Source organism: Nyctibius grandis, chromosome 16 (assembly GCF_013368605.1).
Source record: "Nyctibius grandis isolate bNycGra1 chromosome 16, bNycGra1.pri, whole genome shotgun sequence".
NCBI classification, from domain to species: domain Eukaryota; kingdom Metazoa; phylum Chordata; class Aves; order Nyctibiiformes; family Nyctibiidae; genus Nyctibius; species Nyctibius grandis.
In genome coordinates, this window is record NC_090673.1 from 2,960,043 (window position 1) to 2,986,367 (window position 26,325).

The window sequence follows — 26,325 nt, forward strand, 5'->3', positions numbered from 1 at the left end:
CCCTTTGTTTGCAGCATGCAGGGCTGGGCTTTACTAACCCATTTGTTTTACTACAGTTCCCAGACTGATTCTACTTCTAAAACAAATTGGAGTTGATGAGATTTAACATTCTTAAATGTTCATTAAAGGCTACATTAGACACACACTGTCAAAAGTGACTTAGATAACCACATAGCCATAAATAACCATACAACCTCCTTACAATTTTATCCACTTATGACACACCTGAGTTTGGAACAAATACATTCGCAGGAATTGGCATTGGTGCCAAGGGGGCAAATAGGTCTGATGGTGCAGGAAGAGCACCACTTGACTTTGCTCCACCTGGATTCAGGACATCAACATAACGGGCTCTGCTTCCGGCTAAAACAGAAAAATCCAGAAATAATAGAAATAAGCCTTGTGTTAGTCATCCCCACATCGATTTTGAACAGTCTGCTGGTTAAGCCATCTTTCAGAATCAGAAAATAATGCTCCGGGGATACAAACAATAATAGCCAAGTCACAATTGTGACAGCAATCGCAGGGCAGGAGCTAGGCACAGGCAAAGCCAGCAATAGCCACAGCTCCATGACATCACTGAGTTGCCAACTGTTCCCAAACAAGTCCAGAGAAGCCAAAACTTCTGCCTTTGCATTTTATGCAAGGGAAATCTGAAGTCTTCCGTACTTCAGGCATCAGTGTTGTCTGTTACCTGCTCTTCTGGAGAAGATGTTGACAGGGGCACTAGGTGGGCCTCCAGGTCCAGGTGCAACAGTCTGAGGAACTTTAGGAAATCCTGTTGGAGGTGGCGGTGGAGGCTTACTCTGCAGGGAGAACAAAAGAAATCCGACCACATTATCGACTGAGAGTTTTAAACCAAGTATCAGTCTGACTTCTTTTCCTTACCTATTCCAGAGCACATAAAATTGGGTATACAGACACATATCTTGTAGTACAGATCAGTATTCCTCATCTTCTATCTTATAACTAATGTTAAGTGGCATTTCTACAACCCATCTATGCTCACTCTAAAAGGAAACATTTACAACAGCGGTTCTTATCATTTGTGTTTTGAGACAGATCCTTGAATGACAAGGATGTGTGATTTTCTTTACTTTACAATGCATCACATTTTCAAAACTATAGACTCTTCCTATCTTTTTCCCCCTATATTCTGTTTGCAGCAAATCAATTAACAAGCAATTGCCTAGGTGATGTCAGCCTCTATGAAGAGGTATACTGGGCTAAGTTTAGCATAAATTCCCTCGTAAATTCGATTGCAATTACTGAATCCACACCAGCAACTAAAGATACAAATGGTTCCATAAGGATACAGACTAAAAGAACACATAACCCATTCCTTAGTTTGAGAAAATGTTGCACATTTTAATCCAAATTCAGTAAAAGGCAACTCTTAAGAGCCAATAATAGATTAAAGAAAATCGTGTGCCAGTACAGATTTCAGTTTTCCACTTGGAGAAATAATGAGTCCTCAGATTTTTACCTCTTCTTCTGGCTCATCCAGATTAACCCAGCGTTGTTTCTGTTCATCCCAAACGATCTACGAGGAAATAACAGTCAAGATTAGGAGTTCAAACACAACTGTTAAGCCAAAAAAACCCAACCAAACCTGTAACTTTTTTTTAAAAAGCTAGTCTTGTAACAAGTATAATCTTGAAAGTTTTACACACACTTGTTTACTTGTCAAAACAATGTTCATCTGTCATCCAGGAAAACATTTTGAACACATTAAAACGTATACAGGTTTTTGTGATTTAGGGGCCTTACTGATTTGTTCTTGTCATCTGGAAGGTGAGCTTCATTCTTTCCTTTTCCCATCAGCCAGCGAAGCCAGTTTGCACCAGTCTAAAAAGAAATTCATCTATCAGTTAACTCTCTCAACACTGTCTTTACAGGCAGATTGAAAGAAATATTCATGCAACTATTCATTTTGTGTTAGGGACTTTAACTCTGAGCCCAGAGTTGCACCTAATAAATAGCAAGAAGCAGTTTAGTCAGGACCTCTTAAATCTCCTCTGGCTATAGTTACCCTCCTTAGAAAGTTTACCTTTCTAGGTGCTGGCTCCTTTTTGTCTTTTTTAGTCTCTTTCCCTACAGGAATAGAGGGAGAAGGAGAAGGCTGTTTTGCTGCAGAGTTGGCTCTCTCTCGTCCCACAGAATGCGCAGAGGACTCTGAAGTTGTTCGGGACCTTCGCTCATAGCCCTGTGTTACAAATACACAAGAAAGTACAAAGTTGTCACTGCTGGAGTGATAGATTACATTTCATCTTGCTACACAAATTCCTTCTTTGAAAAGTTAGTAATAGGAAGAGATACAAAACCACATAAACAATAAACATAAATAAGAATGAAGATTTAGTGAGAGAAAACAGCCTGCTCATGGCATACCATGTGTGCTGAAGACTGAGATGCAGATCTGGATCTTCGTCCTGGTGCCTGGTTAGATATAAAGCCAGGACATGCTTAATAAGCAGCTGAACATCTGACACAACATTCACTTCTTATCAAAAATTCCCACACACAATTCAAGATATTTGAGCTGGTTATTTGGGTACTTCTATCTCCTCTGACACGTAGGAGGTGCAGAAAAAGAGCTGAAGTCTGGCCAAGTAATTGCACCATCATGTAATTGGTCCATTAAAGAGTTACATCAGGGCACTGCTGTGCAAGCTAACCAGAGGAAAGATATAAAAATGCTGCACCAGGGCGTGGTTGCTGCATTTTTTTCCCCCTCTAACATTAGGTTTTTCTTCTAATGTTCATATAGCAACTCAAGTATAATTAAAAAAAAAAAACCAAACCTGTTTCTTCTATAAGTACGGTTAACTTCTAGTTAAAAAGTCTCCCCATCCTTTATCAGTTGCCAAATGTATCCCTATTAAAAATGTTTATATTAATTCTTTCAAACAATTGTCACTTCAAGAGTCTAAGCTAACTTCCAGGAGATAGCAACTTCAGTGATACTTAAACAGTTAAAATACTATATATTTTACAAAGGGGTTTGGGATTTTGATAACCACCTTCCACATTTCCAGTCATGACCAAGTGATAGTCAATACTATGCTTTTAAAACTCAGTCACAGAACTGCTCTTTAGGGCCTGCGTGCCTCACTTGCTGATGTATGCTACAAGTTCTTCTGGCTATGGGGAATCATTCTGGGAGATGGGAGAGGAAGGCAGGGCAGAGAAAGATAAATTAAACTCTTCAGACAACAGTCTGATATCCCCCCCTCTCTCTTTAAAAAAAAAAAATTCTTTTTAGAGAAGAAAATTATGGCTAAAATTTTTCTACTAGTTCTTCGTTATTTATTCCACTGAAGGGGAAGGACAGTAGGAAAGAAAAACAAGCTTCAAGTCTTGCTGAAGAGCAAGATGGAGCCCAAATACACTCATGTTTGCAAAGCTCTGCAACACAGCTGACACTTGGTGAAGAGACGCATGAAATAAAGGTACCATGCTAGCCATTCTGCCATAGAAATCCTCCTCTCTCTGTTCAGGGAAAGAGTTTTGTGAAGGAGACTCCGGGGCAATTCTCTGCATTCCTTAAAAAATAAATTAGATTATGTTAGCAGGGGGAACACAACAACAACAAACCCCCCCCAAAAAAGCCCCCAAACACCACACCACCACTTTTAAGGCAAAAGTTTTCACTGTTATGAGTTTTGTGCCAGAAAGAACCTGGTCTTTTAAAGAATCTGAACTGCAGTTGCTTTAGATCACTGCAGTGATTTATATTTTTTTTCTTCTCCTACTTGGCTATTATGTTTGTTCCAAACACGGGTCAGAGCAAGCTGAGGGATGCAACCATCAGTATGGGGCAGTTTAAAGTTCCTCACATCTCTAATGCAGCTCTGCTGAACTTGTGTGTGCCTGCCTTCACACATGTCAGGTTCTGCTGACACAGAATTAAAACTTATCATGGTCCTAGGGGCTGGTGTCCAGAGGCAGAAATCCCTGAGGCTCCAATCACAGACCTTGCAAACAGAACTGCCAATCCCAGTGCACTCAGTAAGTCCGTGATACAGAAAATTACCTATTAGGGTCTACATCATAATCTTCTGAGTCTGACCTCTCTTTTAAACTAAGCCAAATAAGCAGGTTGAATACTATAACTTTCCACAAATGTTTCTGTACCTTTACATGTTGTTTTTAAATTTCATTACCCAAGACCTGACTTACTGTTTTCTAAATATTGAGATATTTTGCACTATTCCCCAAAATACTTCATTCCCCTTAAAAGGAAGGAAAGCTGTTTACTAAGATCCCAGACCTGTTTCCAGGTTTGTCTGCTCTTCTGACCGTGGTTCAATTTCTTGTGGTGGTCCTCCTGGTGGTAGTGCTGACCCTAAATACAGTGGTGATGGTTCAGTTCCATACGGACTTGAAAATGCTGGAGGTGCAAAGCCAGGTCCTGGACCAACAGGCTGAGAAGCCACTGAATAGAAAGGGACACTTCGGACAGCTTCCTGGTCACCAGGAGGAATCATAGCAGTTGACCCATCAAGGACAGCCTGAGGTACTACAGCACAAAAAAAAAGTTAATGAGTTATAACCAAACAGAAACTCCAGTGTGTGAACTCTTTACCCTATGAATAAAATGATATAATGCAGAAGTGAAATTTCACTGTTTCTACCACTCTCTTAAGTGGTTTCTTATACCAGAAACCTCAAATGTTTGTTTTCTCTGTCATGAAGAAGGATATGAAACACTAACCTGAAGGCATCAGCTGCACACTTTGCATCTGCTGAGTCATGTTGGGTAACAAGGATGCTAACAATGCGTTTTCAGTGCCTGGACCCATGTCACGGCCCACTCCTGCTCCATCACTTTGACTGGCACGGTCTAATTCAGAGCTTGGTGTGCTGCACGCGTACGGTGGCGGGGTGGATCTGTCTGTGTTATACGCTATTGCACCCTCCTGCATAAAAAAGCAAGATCTTATTAACTGTACCAGACATTAAACTCACAACTAAGGGAACACATAGCAAAGGAAATCTTAAGAGTAAAAACAGCACACAGGTTTTTTTAGTGTTTAGTCAAAAAATGAGCTGTCAGCCATTTGCAGGCCAAGCTCAACCAAATCATTTAAAGTGGTTTTGTTTGTTTGCTTTTTAAATGGAAGCTTAATTAGCTCAAGATTCAAATTTCTAACATATCTCTTTAAATAAATGGTATTTATTTCCACTCTGTTACAATCTAGCTACACTAAATCACACACGACTTTTTTTTTTCTGGCAAGTAGATCCTCTGCTTCCAGCAGGACTTGCATTACAGTACTAAGAAAAGCCTGTCTCATATAATGTATACCACCCTTTAACTATTCTGTATTGAATCTTAGGACACTAAAGTATGATAAATCCACTTAGTTTAAATCATAACACTTGCACTTTATGAAATGAACATATCTTAAGGTCACTCCATATGTTTCTGTAATTAGCAGCATAAACAAAACCATTAAAAATGGATTTACACTTATCCTTAAAAGCAAATTCTTCATGTTGAAAAGTACATTCTGTACCTTGATCTGTCCATCCACATGGCGAAGCCTTACTAACCAGGGAGGTTCAATAAAAGATTCCTGTTCTGGTTTTTCTTTTATCTGCGGGTCAAACAGGCGGAGTTGTGATGACATCTAGAGAAAGAAATCATTGTAAAGTTTGAGTTAACCAGCCAACAAAAGGCAACTCTAACCACAGCTTACCACCTACAGTATGAAGCCACAAATTAATTCTTCCTCATGTTACCTGGATTAGCTGGCCAATAAGTACAGGTGAATAGTAATGTGGATCTTTAAGGACAGTTCTGGAAATCACTTCACAATAATGGAAAGCCTGAGCAGCAAGTCCCATTTCAGCTAGTCGGCAAGCATAGATGAATTTGAAAACCTATGGAATGCAAGGAGGTGAAATAAACCAAGGGATCAGAACATTCTTAGAAGTATCAAATGAAAGGCAATTTGTCATTTCATTTGAAGGCTCAGATATCCCATTATCACATCTATACTAGGCAGGAAAAAAAAAAACACCACAGAAAAAGCATTAAGTTCTCCTCTTCCACCCAATGTATCCAATGGAAGTCACCTACTTGTCTACACCTAGCACCAGCAAATTCTGCTGGATTTTTCTTTTGGAATATAGTTACAATAACAACGAAATATAAAATTCAGAAGTTCAGAATGCATAGATGAAAAATGCAAAAAGGAGATTTAAGCGACAACAGGGGAAAAAAGCTATCTTGCACTACATTATCCATGAATATTTCATGTTTCAATGGATAAAATATTTGCTATGCTGAATACAGCACACGAGAGACAAAAACCTCACATAAAACCTGCCAAGTTAAAAAAAGATGAAATGGCTCTTCACCTGGAAATTGGGCAAGCAGCCAGGCTGAGTTCCTAGGGACTGTGCATATTCATAGGCTTCTGTTCTTTGAATGGCTTCATTGGTGGCAAACTTAAAAAATGGCAAGCTATTTGGGAATGGGAGAGGAAAAATATTAATTTAACATTGAGATTATACATGCTGACAATAAACACAGGTCTGTCAATCAGAAAGTCAGAAACACAGCTCTGTTAGACACACAGTATCAGTAACTTCTACTCCTCAAACAAGGACAGGGCATCAAATAGTTATCTCAAAACCAGCTGTTGCTAGTGATGATGAGTAGAGCAGTGCAACTCAGTCTCTCAAGCCACTAAGCTTTCGTTTTTGCATCTAAAAAGTCATGTTAAAAAAAAAAAAAAAGGAAAGCCAAACCTATGATTTGATCCAATTAGGACAAGCTTTGTTGTCTTCCTTGTGTAAACTCCAAAACCAACTTGGGCCATAAGGTAACAAAAATGAGCAGCATCCAGCAGGCCTTTAGAAGCTGCAGAGAAATAAACGACAGAAGTCAGGATATTTCCTCTTTGTGGCACATTGTAATTCAGTGTCCTGTGTTGTTTTGGCTTTGCATTCAAATACCTCCACAATAGAGACATGCCCATATAAAACTGTTTCACTTCACATTTTACACAGCAACTGCTTGTTTTCAAAAAAACAAGCTGAGTAATTAAAGCTTTCAGAAAGCTTTTCCTTCAGTCATCACCCTGTTCATTCCCCAGGAGTTACCAAGAGTGTCTCCCATGGTAGCAATGGTCCTGGATTCCAAGTCCACATTATTGGTCAAGTTGGATAACACCATGGCTAGATGAGGCCTCCAGTCTCCCCATTTCTCATCTCCACAGCACTAAAATTAGAAGAATTATTTAGTCAAATCAGTGACCGAAGCTCTGCATGGGTAAGTGTTTCAACCTAAACAGGACTAAAACAACTGATCTGACAATTCTAGGAAAAGCACATGGAAAGATTACTGTTGTGAACTACCCTACTCACTGCAGTACCTCTTCAGTCTCGACCACAGCTCACACTTGAATCTTACCGTGGATGCAGCTGGCATCCTTCCAGACATCAGCTGGTAAACAGTCTGCAGAGGGTCATTAATTGGGAGACTGTTGGCAAACCTACAGAGACATTATACAGAAAAACAAAACACAAACATGGGGTAAGCAGTTAAAATGTACTTGAACACTCAGTGGCAGTTAATCTAGCTTAGTTTAAGAGAAGGAAGTGCTGTTTGAAGATACTATGCTGAGTAAGCAACTGCCCAGTGGATAACGTTCAAAAGCAAAACATTACTAGTTAACTGGATCTGCCGCTCTGACATAGCTCAGTCCAAGCCAGGAAACACCTCAGGATTCTCCCCATGCCAGCTGACTTAAACAGAATGAGTGGCATAGGATAACTTCTCAGGTTTAATTTATGGCCAGAAGGCCCCAGAATAAGAAGTAACAGATGACAACTGAATATACAGGTAAAATTAAAGCATAATTCTTGCATGAGCTACTAAGGATAACTCATGATTTTGACATTAAGGTTTCTGAGCACCAAGTCTCTACCTCGTTAGCAGAACAGGTAGTCACATTGTACTAATCAACAAGCAAAACAGTACCTGGTCATAACTCTTGCATGTGTTCTGCTGTCCATTTTGCTGGCAAGTAGCAGAGCATGACCCCATAAACCATGCTTCATGGCGGACTCCAAAGCATCCTAATTAATCACAGAAATCCTAATTAATACAGAAATCAGTTTTCTGGGAATAGCTTAACATGCTACTCAGATAAACAATGATTGTTTTACAGTAGTACTTTGCGACTGAATGAAAAAATGTTTGTTCAGATCAAATGCTAACACATGAATATAATTTTATTTTATATTATAAACCGTAGGACATAACATTTTTCCATATGAGTGTAGTGCAGTGCCATTGAATATTATATGCACTGCAAGTTGCAGAAATGATTTTACCTCATGCCTAGAGCTCTAAGATTTGTGAAAAATAAGTAAACAAAATAAGACACATGCAGTATTTGGAACAACAGTATGAACATTCACCTTCTTGCGGCCATAAAGCAGCAACTCTCTGAATCTCTCTGTCTCTTTCTCAAGACTGTCAATTGCAGTTTTAAGATTATCAGTAAGAAATGATAGCTGGGCTTCACCAGATTCCTCTTCCACTTGTTCCAAAGCCTCATTAGTGAAATCAATCAAATTTGCCTCATTAGGGGACTTCCCAGGAAGCCACACTGTTTTATGATCTCGGAGCAAAAGTTCAGCCAGGTCTGTTCCCACAACAGTCTGTACATGTAGAGAAAAACAAAAATAAAAAAATCCCTTATTTCAACATTGCCTTCATTTTATTTATCACTTCAACAACAACGTGTGAATATCAGCACGTCTGAGCACCTGAGAACACATGACCACTTTACCTGTTCCATCAATTTGTGAACTATTCCAAGATCAGTCACTATACACATATTCCTGTCTTTTACATAAATACCATTTTGTGTATAAAATATTGTAGGATAGCTAAAAATTCAAGCAGCGTGACTTACCCCATTCTGCCTGCACAACAGTACAATAAAGTCCCAAAGCAGACCTGCAGATTCTTTGTCAATTAAATTTTCATTCTTAAAGCACTGTGTAGCTTTATTTTGTGCAAAATTAATAACGTCCACTTTATGGGTGTCATCCCTGAAAAAAAGAAAAGAAAAAAAGAAAAAAGTTTTTAAGAACACAAATGTAACCATTCAGATCATTATTGTGATTAGTGTGAGGATTTAAAGCTCATGTATTATTTAAGTCAAATATTTTAAGTCAGCTTATTTATTATTTAAGAGAAATATTTTAAGTCAGTTTAAATCCTGTAATTTGCAGACAATTAAAAGTTTGATGAAGAAATGCATTCTGAATGCATGAAAGTTATTTCTGAAATCTGTAAGAACATACTTAGCAAGAGGACCGGGAAATGCTCTCATCTCTTCTTGCTCTGGAGAATGTTGTAACATGGTCTAAAACACAAATATAAACCACAAGAAATTCTTATAGCTATGCATTTTGCTTTTTAACAATAAAAACCCCAGTCCTGAACATAACCCACACTATAATCAAGCCTATTGCTCTTATCAAAATACATGTGGTGATTTGCAACCTGCACAACAATAACAAATTATAAAATCTACTTTACACAGAAGTCATTCTGTAGGAAAATATAAAAATCTTCCTCACATCTCCTTAATCATAGAATAGAATCATAGAATCATCTAGGCTGGAAAAGACCTTTAAGATCATCGAGTCCAACCATAAACCTAACACTGCCAAGTCCAATAATTTCCCTGATGCTGTTCTAGTACTTGTGTACAACTCCCTTCTAGTGATATTTTACAAAATTATAAGGAGATGAATGATCTGATCATGACTACATCATCTCCCAGAGGAAAAGAATTTTTAAAGTTACTGTTTTACTTACTATTACAGCCCAAAATAAAGATACATGCGTTGACATATAAAAAAAGTCAGGAAGCTATAGATCCAAGTTCCCTACTCCCCTTCCAAAAGAAAGACCTGTATTCTACCACCTCCCTTTTTTCTTTTAAACTTTACCTCCATGCTGTGTATTTCAACCAGAGCTGGCTGTCCTTCTGAAGGTAGGTTTGGCAGCACTTTTATTAAGAAGCCTCCAGGACCAAACCTAGCACAAATATGAGGCACTGAAAATTTCTCAGGTGTTGAGGGCCTTAAAGGTGCTGAAATGGCAAGAAAAGATAACGTAAGTACAAATAACCTGTCTTGCAACTAACTTGCTGATGTATTTATCCAACTCAGTAATCCTGCAGTATAGTGGAAAAAACCCTGCCATTCTATTTGGCTAAACTTTATAAGCAATAATTATTCAGTTCCATTATAGTCCCAAATATCTTCTGAAGATTTGCATCAAGAACAAAACTAGACTACAAGACTTTAAAATCCACTTATTTTTTCAATGCAGGGGCTTTGGTTGTTTGTATAAGACACATTTCTGTGATCTGTGTACAAATACATGACACATCTTCAAAGAGCTAATAACATACTTCAAAATACTCTGGAAAAGCTTTTCCAGAGAAACAGTGTTTTGTTCCACACTGAAAGGTAAGAAAAAAATACAGAAAAACCTGAAGTTTACGTTAAACTTTAATCATTCCCCATGAAGCACAAGCAGCGTAGTTAAAAATCCTATCTAAAAAGACATTTACAAATGGAAGCATGCAGTATTTAATAGCAAACAGTCTGGCTACTGCTGTTCTGTGATACACCCAGGTTTCAGCAAGCAAGTTATCCTTACACTGAAAAGGAATCAAAACTTTGTTCATGTGTACATACATTGCAAAACAGCATTTTTTTTCCTGCTAACACACTCAACGAATACATGAAAAGCATCTCATACACTACAAATACTAACAGAAGTGCAAACTACTACTGGTAGACAACGTCACAAGCACAGTGCCTTCCCTCCTCCTCCCCCAGTGGTGCCAATACCTTGTTCTACAGCTGACCATCCAGCTTCAGTCGGGTAGCCATAATCTGTAAAAGGCTGTTGTCCATCAAAGTTAGCAGCGTATCCGCCATATGGATAATCTGTGTGGAGCGACACTGCCTGCGCAGTAGTTTCATACGTATTAGCTGTTAGATCATGATTACTTCTGTACAGCTGGCTCTAAATAGATCACATTAGTAATTGTTAGCAGAGAGCGTGAAGTTACACAAAGCGAGCAGTACTGCAAGCATGACTCAAGACTGTAAGCATTCCCCCCGCTAGCTTTGATTCTGTACACTCCTCTTAAACCAGGCTTAGTACATCACTGCGTTTGAGAGAGCTACCCTGCCAGACACTTGCAGCAATAGGCTATAAAAGATCACTCAGACATCTCAGTGTTCTCCCTTAGTGCTTTTACTACCATCTGATCTGTTCACAATCAAGTATGTTCAGTTCTCTCATGACAGAATGTTTATGTGCTTGTGTGAAGATTAACGTTATAGAATGAGTTACAGGTTCAAGTGTTGCTGTATCAGCAACTATGGAGCAGAATCAATGTTAACCTCTGCTGTAACACTCTGAAAATCTCAACTGATTAAACCTGATGAATGCCTAAATGACTTCAGGTGCCTAAAGATTAATGCCTAAATGATCTCCAATGTTACTTCCAATATATCTAAATGAATCGGAGTTCAGACTGGAAAATCACGTAAACTTCCAAGAAACATGATAAACCAACACATGAGACTACAGCTAAAATGACATTCCACTAGCAAAGACAAGATTTTTATACCTCAAAAATTACCCGAACATTCTCTGTGTTTTTCAGGTATTTGTACTTATGGCATAAGTAGATGAGTAAACAGTTAGATTTGGTTTTTGCTTTTAAAGTCAAAATAGCATCATACAAATATGGAGTTAGTCTTTTAACAGATCCCAAGTTCAGTAATAGAATTCATGCTTGTGATGAGAAAAACAATGTAACACTGAAAGCCAGACACATTATCAACTACAGCCAAGCACAGTAAGGGCAAAGTTCTCACAAACAGCAAATGGATTCAGTAGAGGAAATTTTCCATTTCTGTGTGTGTGGCAACTTGCACAGTTGAGTGCTGATTTTGGTTAAAGTTCTCTTGACAACTGTGATAAATATTAAGTTCAAAACTATATTACAAAACAGCCTTCACTTACAGAATAAAGGTTTTCAAAATACACATTCCCCAAGCTAAACCCAGAAGTATTTCCATCTTTCTAATGTTTCACCCACCCCTAACACAGAGAAAGACCTAACTCAGCTGAAAGAACACTTGATGTGACCATCTGAAACTCACCTGTTGAGAGCGAGAGCTGAAACTACTCTGGTGACTGTGAACACTGCGGGAGCTACGGAGACTATGACCAGAATGCTCACTGTGGACACTGCGTCTGTCAAACTCATCACCATAAGGATCTCTGTGGGGTTCAGATTCATCATCAAAACTTCCAGTAAAGCGAGGATCGTATCTCCAGTTATCTTCATATCGGTCATGTCTGAAGAACACAGAAACATACAAAGCACAAATGAACACAGCCACCCATATCCCTGAGGGAAGTAACTTCGCTGCATAGCTGTCAAGAAGAAAACTGTACCTAACTTCAGAAGAGCTTTTAGACTATTTCCTAGATAGAGGTTTTTATTACAGTAAACAAACGGACATTCTTCAGAAGTTCATCCAGAATATTCAAGACCAACATCATACTCAGAGTCTGTTATAGGAAAACCCACAGAATGTTCATCCAGCCTGAAAACAAGTCCTTCTGCCTTAAATCCTTTTCTTAAGAGTGACGTGACAGCTCATCTGTTTTTCCTCAATGACCTATGTTAAAGCTACAGAAAGGACTAGCAACATATACATGTGAAACATGTGTAATGCCACATTTTAATAGTCTATTACAGGATGCATCTGCATTCCTAGAGAATAGAGAGGATTTTACTTACAAAGCTGCACAATACCCCAAAATTCTGATACCTGATACAACTATCACAACAGTTCATAAATTTTGAAGGCTTTGGGGTAGATCTTCAACAAATAAAGTAGTATTTCTGTTAGTGCACAAGTAAAGCCTCAGTCTTTGCCTTAACACTTACTGCCACAACTTAATTTTCTGGTGACACATTTGACTATAGGGGACTCAGCCCTGAAGAAACCAATACCAGATTCTCTGCCTTCACTCAGACATACACACTAGTTCTCTGATCACCATCAGTACCCAGGCCCTGTGCTGCCCTAAGTCTGGAAAGAGCATTGCGAGAATGTGGATTGAACAGACAAACCTGTTGCCGTATGGATACGCTTCTCTCTTCTGGTAAGGGTTGTGTTCAGCATCATACCAATACCTCTGATCGTAACTTCTAGGATCTCTGTATCTGGGGTCATATGCTGATGAGTAACGTTCCCAGCGACTTGGATCTTTGAAAAATAAAAAGAAATGGTTTAGGTATTGGAAGCCATTGCTTATAACCTTTTTCTACTCCTTGCTCTTTAACTACTTGCTGATTTGGTCCTGAAGCATATAGCAAAACCAAAATAATGTACTTAAAGCTACATAAATATGTCCACTCATTTTTAATTAAAACAAACAAAAAAACAACCAAAAAAATCAATTTCACACCTTTCAGAGAAACATGGTTATTATAGTTAGCTAGATACTCTTGAAGGGACAGTTTTACCATCAGATAGATCTCTTCCAACAAATGGAAAACTCAATCATAACGTGACAGTAACTCAGCAAATATCAACAGAATCTTTGGGATAGGTCTTCAGAGCATCATGCTAAATGTCTCAGGATGTGGACAGATGTTGCTCAAAATCCTCCCAGGCACTATACAAGCAATTATCTTCAGATTACCAACGTCAGTATGTCTCTGGGAGCATTCAGATAATTACGGACAAAACTAAGTTCTAGTCAGGAGTCGATTCCTGTTTACTCCCACGTAAAATTTATTTCAGAAGTCTGCCTGCAGGTTACACACCAAGGATACACCCCGGTGAATGACAGGCTTGCAACACATTGAAGAAAACTATTTTGTAGACTTGCAATGGTGTGGTTTCACAATGGAAAGGCAAATAGAAGGCTGGCAGTGAGGAAAACTATTTTCTATTTACTACTTCTACTGAATAGAAAACATACAGGAAGGATGGCATGGTATGAAGAACCGAAGTAGGTCCAAAGATCAATTTTCAGCAACTATAACTTTATTCTTGCTGGTTATGGAAAGGATATCAGTTTTATTAACATGGAAAAATATAATAATTCTCTGATCTTAAAAGTTCTTCTTCCCCACAAATTTTCGTTTAAACCTGCAATTTTCTATAGAAAAAAATCAGAGTTCATTTTGACACCTTACCTCCATAATCATATGAATTTGGGTAATAGCCTGGATAATAATCACTCCATCCACTTTTTGTGTAATAATCTTCAGTATACCCTTGCCTGAAAGAAAGCACACAGGTATAAAAAGTTATTATTCCTCCTTCGATCTCTTCTAAAGTCAGCAGGAGATAAGAAGAACTATATGCCACAACTGGTTAGGCAGAGTTTCATATTTAAAATAATGCATTTACAGGAAATCAAGGAATCATAAAATTAAGACTTTACAAACCAATATATCACTAACTTATTGTGTGCCATATAAAGATGACACCCCTTTGCCATACAATAATTCAGTGATTTTTGTAAACTGCTTTGGTGATAAGTTTAATTACTTACAGACAATTAATCACAAAAACTACTGCTATAATTAGCATTCTTTGAACTATCTCAACAGAGAAGCCAGTAACTTAACAAGTAATGAAATAATTGCTCCCTCAGTGTTTTGTTACACATCTTACGGTGATGAAAAGAGGACCACGGTCTGGAGAAGAGGTCATGAAAATGGGTCAGGCCAAAGAATTGAATATTGTATCACCTTGTTCAACTTAGAGCTGACACCAATCTGCAGCTGACAAGCACACAGAACACTAACGTCGCAGGGCTAGCACTACTGTAAGCCCAACGCTTTATTTTCACTCTGCACTCAGTTTGTTTCTCAATCTCAGCTTTTCAGCAGATGCAGCAATGTTCTGAGTGTTAGCACACCCTCACATTTAATACTTCAGTGAACAAATGAGCTAGCACTGATGTGCAATTGTAACAGAGCACACCACTACACAACTAATTGCAGGCATCTTCTAGGTTATTACCCTTCTCAACAGGCTTGGATGGACAGCAGCGTGTCAGAAAGGCTTGTTTGTCATTTGAGCAAATAGAGAGGACTGAATAGAAGAAAATACTCATTTATAGAGCCCATGTTAGAATACTGACTGTCCAAATAAAGAGAAGAAGCACAAGAACCTGACTTAAATCAACACATCAAAGTAAGTCAGCGCATACACAAAAGATAATTAGAATATTTGCAGTTGCACGAATCACATTACTTTTGATGGAAAAAGAAAGACGTGGACATTACTTAAAAAATCATGAGCCTTTATTATGTGCCATTTTTAGGACACCATCCCACAACTTCTGAAAAAGCTAGAAGATGAACGTTAGACAAAAAAAATGTAGGGTGCCTACATATACGTACGTACACATATTTATACACATTATGTGTATATTTTACACATGTATATACATGTGTATATACACTACAATCACACATATGCATACATACACACAGGAGGTAAAGATATTTAATGCCAATGTGGGACAATGGGAACTTTCATGCTCCTCTACAACTGATCGTACAACTGATAGTGCAAACTCCAAAGTGGCCAAGCAAGTCAGGCAATGCTCCTCACTGGATCGACCTGTGGGAAGTTTGCTAACGCAGCACCTACCTCTGCAGAGGAGGAGATTTGATCTTATCAGATCAGGTTTATCCACCCACCCAGTCTTCTCAGTCTCCTTCAGAAAGATGTTATTGCCCTCCCCAAACAGAGTTTACAAAGCTGCATCATCAATACTGGTACATTAAGGGCAAGTTTCAGACACACCATCACACTGCCTTTGCCACCCTTAGGCTCTGCTGCCCTCCAGCACCATACCACAGCCCACATCTGACTGTGCTGGCACGTCACACATCAACACTGACAGAGCTACTTGTAACAGGCTTTGATCTGCCCAATGCCACCTATAGGAATTTCAAGCTCATATAAAAATAGTACATGAGAGTACACACCAGGAACAGTGCTATCTTAGTGCTACTAGAGGTTATTATCTCGTTACAAGATCTCACAGTGCACTTAACTTTTATCATCTTCTTAAGTGAATGTATCACATCCAGCTACAGCCATTGCTTTGCACTCCTCAAGGCCTGTATACACCTCCTATAGTCTTCTAGAGGTGGTAAGTAAAATGTTACATTTTTAAATTGAAGACTGCTCCATGAGTGAACTACCAACAACAGATAAATACTACAAAATAAATACTTCATCATTTCCAGACAGATAACTGGGGTTCTTTCTTGGAAACCTGCAAACCCATCCACCACATAACGCAAGAGTAACATTTTGTCACTAATTTGGAGTTCATACAAATCATTAAAGCAATAATCACCAGAAAGCAGTAAACCCTGGAAGGTAATTTGCTGCTCCTTGCTTAAGAAATTAGAGATTTCATTTCTGCTTTTTATTTAATATTTGCAAGTACCATCTGAACACATTATTTCCCTCGCAATTTTTTTATTTCATATAATCAGACAGACCAAGGCTTTTAAGTTTTCCTAATTAATGTGCAACCTGTGTCAAAACCTCTAGTGAAGTCAGCGGGTGAAACATGCCCACAGAGTACCTATGTTATACGGACCACAGTCTGGGAGTTTTGTGAGAAAGCTTTTGCACACAGTTGAAGTAATCATCAGACAAATTAACCTGACACAGCACCAGGATGTTTTCACTTGATTAATCATCTCTGCTGAAAATCTGAAACACCGTATATCAGCAGGCTACACATGCTGCTATGCCCACAAGGCAAATCCCAGATCAATGGGAAAAAGTGCTATTTATTAGCAGAACTAGGGGCCACTGCTTAAGTGTTAGCCAGAAACTAAACTAGTATTAACAAACCCATGGCCTACATTGCTCTTTCACAGCACACGTGAAAAAGAGCTAACCTCAGCACCGAGCCCATCGCAGTGACTTCCTGCCTGGCAGAAACACCAAAAACCACCCAGAGAACTGAATGAAAGGAGTAACAAGGCTTGAGCAACAGAAAAGACTGGGGAATTGTGTCAGTGCCCTTTTCAGACACGGCATTTGATACCGTCCGTTCCTATGGCAGCACACAATGAGTTTTTGAACTTCCTCACTGCGGCTTATGCTAGAAAACTCCAACAGGCATCGTTACACTCACTGCTCCAGGGCTTACCACATCTTTACTCAATTTAGGAATCGCATACCTGGAAGGGGGCCTGTCAGAGCAGTGACTAGCTCTGGAACTAGGACGTTCAGGCTCAGAATACCGATAGCTCCCAGGCTCCATGTAAGCAGTGCTGCTGCTGTCGTAGTGTCTGTACCGTGGGTCATACTGTCCATAGCTATCCTCCTAGGAAAAGAGGTTGACATGTAAAGTAAGAGGCATCCCACCTCCAAGAATAAACTCTTAAAACCAAACAAATCGCCATACACACCACAACCATGATACGTGAAGAGATGCAGATCAACAGACTACAGTATAGCTTTCGATAACCATTGTGGCAAGTTATATTCAAGTCTATTAATACCCTAAACTAAAGAAAAAAAACTATGTCTGGACTAAAGGCAGTTCAACCATTATACTGGTCACTCTGCTAAACCATCAATAATTCAGGCAGCAGATGGGAACCGAATCTGAACACCTGGGCAGCTAAGACAGTTACAACTGCCAACTTTTTCCAAAGAACCCAATAAATTGCTACCATCTGACATCTGTGCCAACTGGAATGGGTATTAGCAACTAAGTTTTTATAATCTTTGTAATTAAGTTTTGTTACTGCTACCTGCATTTTCCCTACAATTAAATACTTCACATGAATGTTATACTGAATGTTGATCATGACACAACTGTTTAAATTCATACCTCAAAGCTGAAAATTACTAATACATACTGAGGGGGGAAGGAGGGAAAATAAAAATTTACCATGTAATAAAGATGAGCTGCTGTTCTGGGGTCTGCAGGAGGATAAGGTGGCGGATATGGAGGCTGGTAAGCATCATAAGGATGTCTATAGTAGTAGTAAGGGTTCTGGGGTGGACCAAAGGCATCCTGAGGAGTCGGAGGCAGGGACGGACGCTGCAGGTCTTGTTGCACATTTGGCATGACTGACTGGCTGGTGGTGGTCGAAGGGGCTGTGGAAGGTGGAGCACTCGATGGCTGTCCAGACGCTGGTTGCCTATCGGGACTTGTCTCATCGTACCTTGCTGTCAGCTGTGCTGAACTCGCCTCCTGGAGACCCACAGGAAGAGGATGGTTACTCAGCACCTGGTTCTCACGCTGCTGTGATGCCTGCATGGCTTTAGTCCCTGTGGTCGTCAGGTAGTTTGAAGGAACTGAGGACTGCCCAGATGATGTTGGTTGCTGCATCTGAGCTGCTTGCATTTGTGGTTGAGGTGGCAATGCTCCCTGTACAGCTCTGTCTGATACAGCCTGATGCTGTACATCTTTTGTCACCTGTTGATAGAAATGTTGTTTGTCATGCATCTCAGGACCCACCTGGCCAGCACCACCAGCTGACTGTTGAGGATATAGCAGACCACCAGGAAGTGACTGGTTATGCACCTGCACAGAACTACTTGCACTGCTTTTCTCCAACGTCCGTGATACTGTGAAGTCAAGCGCTCCAGCAGCTTCTTCTTTGCTATTTGAATGACTTGCAGAATTATTAGCTTGTACTACAGAATTAACAGGGGGGACTAGTGCACTCGCACTTCCGCTGGGGAGATTCGTCCCAGGAGAAACAGATGAGGTAGCCCCTGGCTTGCTAACAAGTTCAGGAACAAAACCTTCCATATCAACATTCTTTTGCCCTTCTGGAGCCAAATTAAGCGGAGTTTTCATAAGCAAGTTTGCAGGCTGATTAGAAGCAGTATCAGAGGAATTAACAGGGCTTTGTAATAAATTATGTTTTAACAGATTAGCATTTGGAAGTGCATTAACTAACAGAGATCCAACTTGCATCACAGGTAATGGCATGTTTTCCCCAGAAATGATCCCACCAGCATGTGAAGTTTGGGAACCCATTGCAGGCTTGTCCCCAGCCCCAGAGTCCTTCATTGGCTGATTGTTTTCATTGCTGCTTAGCTGATTAGATAGAGAAATAGAAAAATTAATTGGTTGAGCCAAGTTATAGCTTTGATTAGGCTGAGCAATCAGGATAGGCTGATTTTGCAAAGACTCTGTAGGTGGAGAAGACAACAAACTTGCATAACCAGAACTTGCCTGAGACTGAAGTGCCTCTTCTTCTCCCATTTTGGGAGGATTCTCAAGATTTTCAGAAGATATATTTCCATCTTCGGAAAGCTGCACAGCAAAAGTCCCTGGTTTACTTGGTTGCTGATTAGACAGGCCTTCTTCTGGTGGCTGAATGACTTCTACAGTTTGTTTGGCAGGTACATACACTGCAGGAGCAGCAGGAGCTAGAAGAACATTTCCCCCAAAATTAGGTAACTCATTATGAGCCCACAAAGTTGTTGCTGGGCTATCACACTTCTTAACTGCTCCCTGAGCTCTTGTTGAGGACCTTCTCTCAGATATTGATTGTATGTTTTCCATAACAGGTCCACAGTGCAACATATGTCCAGCTTCACCAGTGACTGCAAGAGGCAATGGGTGTACCTGAGGCATGAAAATAGTTTCCAGATTATCAGGTGGCTGTTCAAGATTGCCCGGGGATGCTGCTGGCACAGCTGTATTCTTCTTGATATTCTTTTGGTTCGAGTGGTTCTCTCTTAATTCAACCACCATCTTTGCTTGGTCAATCTCTGCAGGTTTTATACCAACTCCATGGGACCTCACAGGTTCAAAAGAACTATTTGCACTTGTCTGGAATACTCCTGTAGGCTTAGGAGGACTTGGAGTTGGAGGCTGGGATAAATTACCATGGTAGTTCTTGCCCAGATTTAGCTCACTCGAATCGCCTCCCAAAGGAGAGGAGTCAATCTGTTTAAAGAAGAGAGCAGAAGATTCTTCATCAGGCTTCCCACTTTCTTGCTGAATAAAGGTACCGACTTGCTCTTGAGGTCTTGCTGAGCTAGAAGCACTCCTATGGCTAATGTTGCTATAGTTTGAAGATACACTATCTGGTCGGACAGGATGTGATAATGAATCAGGTGCCTCCAAATTTGGTCCTCCTTCAGCATGGCTCACAACAGCATTCTTTGGAAGCATCTGACCTGGGAAGGATCCGTATCTGTACGGCTCAGGACCAGCAGCAGGGGATGAAGCATTGATGTTCTGCGGTTCACTTGGCAGCACTTCTTGATTCTGAACACACTCCAGGTTCTCAACGTTTTCATACTGTGACCCACCATTCCCAGACACGTCACCTAGATGTGCCTTGTCATCACCAACAAACATAGAGTGCTTAGCGGCCTGTGTGTCCTGCTGACTTACAATTTTGGGGAAGTACTGGACATCCATTCCTTTTTGTACCATCTCGTTGGCTGAGCCTGTACCAATCTGTGCCTGAGAGAGAACATTAGTTGCAACCCACTGAGGATGCACTGGCTGGTGATACAAGGATGCCGAATTTGGCTGACAAGCATCAAATTCCGTTTTCTCAACTATGTAATTTTTTTCAGACGAAAGTATTTCTTCATTTTCTGCCTCATCCCCTTTGAAAAACATGGAGAGTGTTCCTGAATCTCGATCTGTGGGAACAGGTCTATTTGATGGTTCAGACATACCTGGAGACTGGTTTTGGGGGTTATTTTCCTGAGCCGTGGGAACGACAAAACCGGAGCCTTGCAATGGTGGCTGTGGGTAAAACTGTTCCTGGTATGGCTGATTTAACCAAGCGTTGGTCATTTCTGTATTCTGCCTAAAGACATTTCCAGGCTGGATGCTGTTCATGTGATGACTGCTACTTGCAGAGCCATTTTTCCCATTCTTTTCACAACCAATGGATAAAGGTGTCTGCATGATATTTTGTGGAATACCTTGGTGTACAGGACCCTGCTGTAAATTTGTCTGTGGAGGAGGATGAGAAGCGCTAACAGAAGACTGAGAAACGTTATGAACGTCAATCTGAGAAGACTGCTCAGGATAGGGCACAAAATTTCGAACTGGAGACTGCAGGTTACCTTGAACAGGCCTCAATTGAGACACAGGCTGCTGAGGAGGAGGAGGAGGAGGGAAGAACGCTGTTGCAGCGGGTCCTGAAGGAACATCATTTGGATCTCTACTAATATCTCGTCTACCTCCAGGTTTGTTTGACGTAGACATTCCAGGGTGCACACTGAAAGAATTTTCAACTGCTGCTCCTGTATTATAATGCAATGGTACTGCAGGCCCACGGAGTCCGAGATCTGCATTTGGATGCACTTCCATAGTACTACTTATAACATATCCTGGGGACGGTGAAGGGGTTGGAACATTAGAAAACGTACAGGTATTTATTCCTGGTTGAGATACAGGAGCTGATAAAGACGTATGCAGTCCATGGGGATTGTCCCCTGCATGTGACGGTGAAGTATGCATAACGGCTGGCTGCGGAAACGCCGCTGGGGAAGAACTTTGCATAACCAATGCATTGCCCTTGGATGGATTATCTAAAGGGGAACCCTGTGGAGTTTGTCTGCCAAACGCAAAAGGGTCTGTCACAGGCTGCACTGGAGCAGCTGTTGCATTTGCTCGTTTACTGAGCGAGCTGTTTCTCCAGTACATGTTCCGAGCAATGCCTGCAGGAGGTGGAGCCGCCGCTCCTGCTGGAACAGTCTGTGGGGGCTGCTGCATGATGGCCTTCTAGCAGGGTCAGATGCTAGGTGACAAACTAGTAGTGGATGCCGTAGACAGAGTCCTTCTTCCACCCTGTTAAGGCAAAAAAGATGACAAGTCAGTTTCCTTTCTCGCAATACATGCAGCGCTTAAGCAATTTTTATTTTAGAAAAAAAATTACTCCAAGAACTTGGAAGTGAAAAATATCTATTCTCCAGAACACATAAGAAATTTACACATAATATTGTATCTCTAAATCCCAGTCCAGTATTAATGAAGTTTAATACCGTGTGGTAACAATGCACATTTCTTAACAGCCGTATTAACAAATAGCTCAGTCCTGTACAAACGTTAAAATCTCACTGTTAAAGCACCAATTGTGTGATACTGTTACATTTCCACAAATCTGTTTTACAGACAAGACACAGCAGCAGTCAGCCTACAACAGAATCTTCAAGCACAATGCAAGCTCCATTTAATTAGAGATGAGAAATTATCCAACTCTAATTCTGTTAGAGACGATCTTCAGCTCTGTTGCCGTGTTGCTCAATGTGAGCAGATCTTTTTGCAGGTAAGATGAGAAGTAAACGTCTCAAGAAAGAATTCATCAGTTATTATTCCCCTCAACAGAACACAATCCATTTTTGTTTTAATAAAGAAAACAGTAGTGTTATTTATTTTGAGAAAGGCAACTGGGTTTTTACCACAAATATTCTCTCTTCTAGGTGAATACTGCATAATAGTCAAACTGCATTTAAGAATATAAAAGATAATAAACTCCTCCCACCTGTCAATTAATCAATGTTCTCACTTTAACACTAGCAGGACTTTGGTACAGTATCAGAGTTATAGCTACATTTCAGGGTGGAAAGGACAGGCACAGAAGCATTCCAGCTCTGCCAGCAAGAACTCCAAACAATACCAGTTAGGAATTTGGTACACAGAAACTTCAGTAAATTAACTGGGAACACGTATTGTTCAATTTTATCACCCCTTAACAATCTGGGGAGGAGGGGAGCTGACAGAACTAGAGTTCTTCTTCAGTACTTGTCCAGTTCAGCTCAGGGAAGCTTTAGCAACACGTGATAGTCTTGTTTTCTAACAGCACACAACAAATACGGTTTATATCATGTAAAGTGAAGCACCCACAGCAATTATTTCCTACCAGATGCGCTCCTGTTTCTAGAAGACAGACAAAAGCTGTGTGATTTTTAGTTGGCTTTTTTTTTTTTTAAAGATTGAGCATCTCGCCAGTAAGAGTAATAAAATGGGAAGCCAGAAAAGTCAGATGTTTGTAATCAAGCCAAAATTTTAATAGCTATAGAGAAGTTCAAATGCAGCACACTTCTGGTTTCTGGTTAACAAAAACGCACAGTGAGTGAACACTGGGTAACCACATGTATTTCATGAAGATTTATAACAAAAAAAATTCCAATAAAAAGTATACTGACCAGTACCACAGCATGATCTAGACAGACTTCATTGGACATCACTACAACTTACCCCCATTTATTTTTCATCACGTTCTTTACTGTATTAACCTAACTGCAAAAACTCCTCCCTCCCCTCCAAATAAACTACAGTTTTTATGCAACATACAGTGAAGTGGGGAGAAAAAAAAGCTAATTAAAACATCTGCCAAGACAGTTACCTCTGAACTTGACAAACTGTTGATATCTACCTAACAGTTCTGTTCTTAACAGAAAAGCTGTTTCTGAAATACAGTTGAGCACAAAAGCCAACTGTTTTTACAACTTAAATACCCACTTCCAAATTTCTGATGTGGACTTCACTCCTTACAGTGTCTTATCAGATGTACACAAAGAGAAAAATCCTAATACTTTACCACATTTTTGTAACAACCAGTACTAGTAATAAGCTAATTAATTGTAGAGTTCTACTTTAAAGCACTGGCTTGCCATTCCTATGACAAGATCTGTAATGTTGCGTTACAGAAGTTCAATGCGAGGGTATCAGATTCCTTACAGAAGGAAAGTTAATATTAACAGACTGCACACAGTAGTAAAAGCACGCAAGGTTTGAAGAATTGAGTCCAAATAAAATGAACGTGCCCGTGTCAGGTAATTTAAACAGAAGATATCACCTCGGTGATACTGACTCTCCCTGCCCCCAATCCAGTACTAACAGAAATGCTGATTTTAAGAAATTTAGAAATGAGAAGTAACTATGTACATTAAGAGCAATCCATCTCTGCTTTATCTAGTTTGGAAATTCTTAACTTTCAGCAGGTTTATTAACAGATAATGCAGAGCAGCCTGCTAAACATTAGTCACCAGAAATAACAATTGTAGAAGGTGTTTCAGGATGTGCCAAGAAAACATTACCAAAGAGGAAGAAAAAAGATTAAAATTACCCTCTAGACAAGGCCATCCATAATTTTCACCTGGTGAGATCTATATCCATGATTAGTTTTAAACTCCTCTGTGAAATTTTAACTGCATGAAGGAATAATTTATTTGGGGTGAATTAATTTAATCCTATCTCCAAGTGACACAAGCTAAATAAATTACTCTTAAAGAAGAATAAGGATGCCCACAAAGCAGGTTACAGAGTACTAATATTAATTCTCGTGTGTGCTTATAAACACGCACGCGTTTGCACACATATGTGCATGTACCAAACAACAAATAACATGTTCACATACACAGATTCTTAACGACAAGAACAAAGTGAATAAAAAACCCCGCTGCAATCCCAAAGACAAGAACAGCTTGGACAGTGTTATTCAGCAAAAAGAGCTCTTTGGGAATCAAAAGCACAGAATTTAATATGATTCACGGACAGCAGCAGCATAAACATTCCCATTAGTTCTGTAAGGGACACTGACCACCAGTCCATCCCACCAGCAGGTCCCGGACACTTTCAGGCAACTGTACCACTGAGTCAGCACCAGTTGCTACTCCAGTAAAGTGCAGACCTACCACACCTGACAACTCGAAAAAACAACCCCGAGCTGCGAGGAGTGCTGGGTCTCATCAAAGGCAATACACGATAGCGAACGTCAGGCGATACTCCTGACCCCAGGACCTCGTCTTCTCTCCCCCACCGCATAAAGTATCACTCGGAACGCCCGCGGCCCTCGAGGCGCCCCAGAGCACCCCAAATCCCGCAAAACGACGCCGGGGCAGCACAGCCCCGCTGGCTGCGGCGGGGCTTCCCCGCTCCTTGCGGCACCACAACCTGCCCCAGCCGGGAACGGGCGCCGAGACCCGGGGCTGCCCCCGACCCGCCGCCTCCCTGCGCTGTAACAGGCGGCCTCGGCTGCCGCCGCCCTGAGCCCCCCCCCCGCGCTGAGGCACGGCAGCGCCGGGCAGCTCCAGCCGCGCGGAGGGGGCACGGGCCGCCGCCAGCCCCGTGGCCCGCACCTCGGGCCCTGCGCTCCTCACGCAGCCCGTCCGGGACCCCCAGCCCTCCGGCTGCCCGCGGCCCGGCGCGCCCCTTCCCTCCGCCACGCTGCGGCAGCGCCCAGCCCCGCCCCGCGGTACCTGGCAGCCCCTCGCCGACGGAGACCCCTCAGCAGCAGGCACCGCCCCCCCTCACGGCCGCAGCACCGGCCGCCTTCACCGCCATCTTGGAACATCCGGCTGGCAGTTCCGCCGCCGCCGACGTGTCACGCCGCGCAGCGCGATGACGTCACGGCGCGTGCGGGGCCCGGCGCCGCGCGCGCTTGTTTGTGTTTCTCCCCCTTTCCCCGCCCTTCCGCGCTCCCTGAAAGGGAAAGGGGGAAGGAAAAAGCGTCGGAGGGTAAAAAAAAGAGACCGCTAAGGGCGGAAGTGGTGCTGACAGCGCCCCGGCCTGGCGCAGGCGCAGTGCGGCTGCCGACTCGGGTGTCGCGGGTTCGAGTCCCGGCTGGAGCAGCTGCGAGAGCGGCCGGTCCCTGCGCCGCCGCTGGCTGTCCGCTCGGCGGGGCCCGGGCTGCGGGGGCCCTTCTCCCCGGGTGGCAGCCGTGCTGCGAAGCCGCTGTCCTCCATGGGCCTCGCTGACCTTGGCCGGGACTTGGTGGAGCGCGGTCCCGTGGGGGTTTCGGCCTCCGCAGGCAGCCGCCGGGCGTCCACCGGGAATTCCAAGCCCTCGGGTCTCCCGGGGCGGCTGCAGTGGCGGAGGCGGCCGCCAGGGCGGGACAGACGACCGCCAGGCCCCGGCCAGGCCCCAGCCTCCGCGGCGGGGGCAGCGTGAGCCCGTTGCTGTCAGGGCGGGAGCTGGGGCCGGGGGGAGCCGGGCGGCTCGGGAAGAAGTGTAGGAAACTGTTACTTGCTGCAAAGCGCCGTCCCTGCCCCGCGGGTCCGGGGGGGATCAGTGTGTTGAGGGTCTATTTCACGCGAACACGAAGCTTTTCAGGGGCAGCCCCTGTGCCAAGGCGAGGGACGTGTCCCATCCGCCAGCCTGCACACAGGCGGTGCCCGCCGCGCCGATACTGCCCCAACAACAAGCCTTGACGGGGAAAATACAAACGACCTAAACAAACATCTTAATCA

At 41.8% G+C, this 26,325-nt stretch overlaps 1 protein-coding gene across 4 annotated transcripts in view; it reads right to left on the bottom strand.

Moving 5' to 3' along the window:
- SEC16A (SEC16 homolog A, endoplasmic reticulum export factor) overlaps positions 1-25,420 on the bottom strand; it is a 30,034-nt gene extending 4,614 nt beyond the window's left edge. Inside the window, exons 1-27 of one of the 4 annotated variants that reach the window (XM_068413808.1) lie at positions 25,336-25,420; positions 18,035-21,922; positions 17,316-17,461; positions 14,286-14,371; positions 13,212-13,347; positions 12,229-12,427; positions 10,900-10,954; positions 9,988-10,130; positions 9,334-9,395; positions 8,940-9,078; positions 8,440-8,682; positions 7,997-8,094; positions 7,427-7,508; positions 7,117-7,234; positions 6,763-6,874; positions 6,370-6,475; positions 5,749-5,889; positions 5,523-5,636; positions 4,718-4,922; positions 4,274-4,522; positions 3,457-3,545; positions 2,392-2,439; positions 2,051-2,206; positions 1,771-1,848; positions 1,487-1,543; positions 695-806; positions 226-363 (exon numbers count right to left, since the gene is read on the bottom strand). In XM_068413808.1, coding sequence (XP_068269909.1) covers positions 226-363; positions 695-806; positions 1,487-1,543; positions 1,771-1,848; positions 2,051-2,206; positions 2,392-2,439; positions 3,457-3,545; positions 4,274-4,522; positions 4,718-4,922; positions 5,523-5,636; positions 5,749-5,889; positions 6,370-6,475; positions 6,763-6,874; positions 7,117-7,234; positions 7,427-7,508; positions 7,997-8,094; positions 8,440-8,682; positions 8,940-9,078; positions 9,334-9,395; positions 9,988-10,130; positions 10,900-10,954; positions 12,229-12,427; positions 13,212-13,347; positions 14,286-14,371; positions 17,316-17,461; positions 18,035-21,847 — 6,925 coding nt within the window. In that variant the 5' untranslated portion in view covers positions 21,848-21,922; positions 25,336-25,420. Of the gene's footprint in view, positions 1-225; positions 364-694; positions 807-1,486; positions 1,544-1,770; positions 1,849-2,050; positions 2,207-2,391; positions 2,440-3,456; positions 3,546-4,273; positions 4,523-4,717; positions 4,923-5,522; positions 5,637-5,748; positions 5,890-6,369; positions 6,476-6,762; positions 6,875-7,116; positions 7,235-7,426; positions 7,509-7,996; positions 8,095-8,439; positions 8,683-8,939; positions 9,079-9,333; positions 9,396-9,987; positions 10,131-10,899; positions 11,078-12,228; positions 12,428-13,211; positions 13,348-14,285; positions 14,372-17,315; positions 17,462-18,034; positions 21,923-25,335 lie in introns of all 4 variants that reach the window. The other 3 variants (XM_068413807.1, XM_068413805.1, XM_068413806.1) reach the window with 3 other exon arrangements.
- Positions 25,421-26,325: the final 905 nt, after the last annotated feature.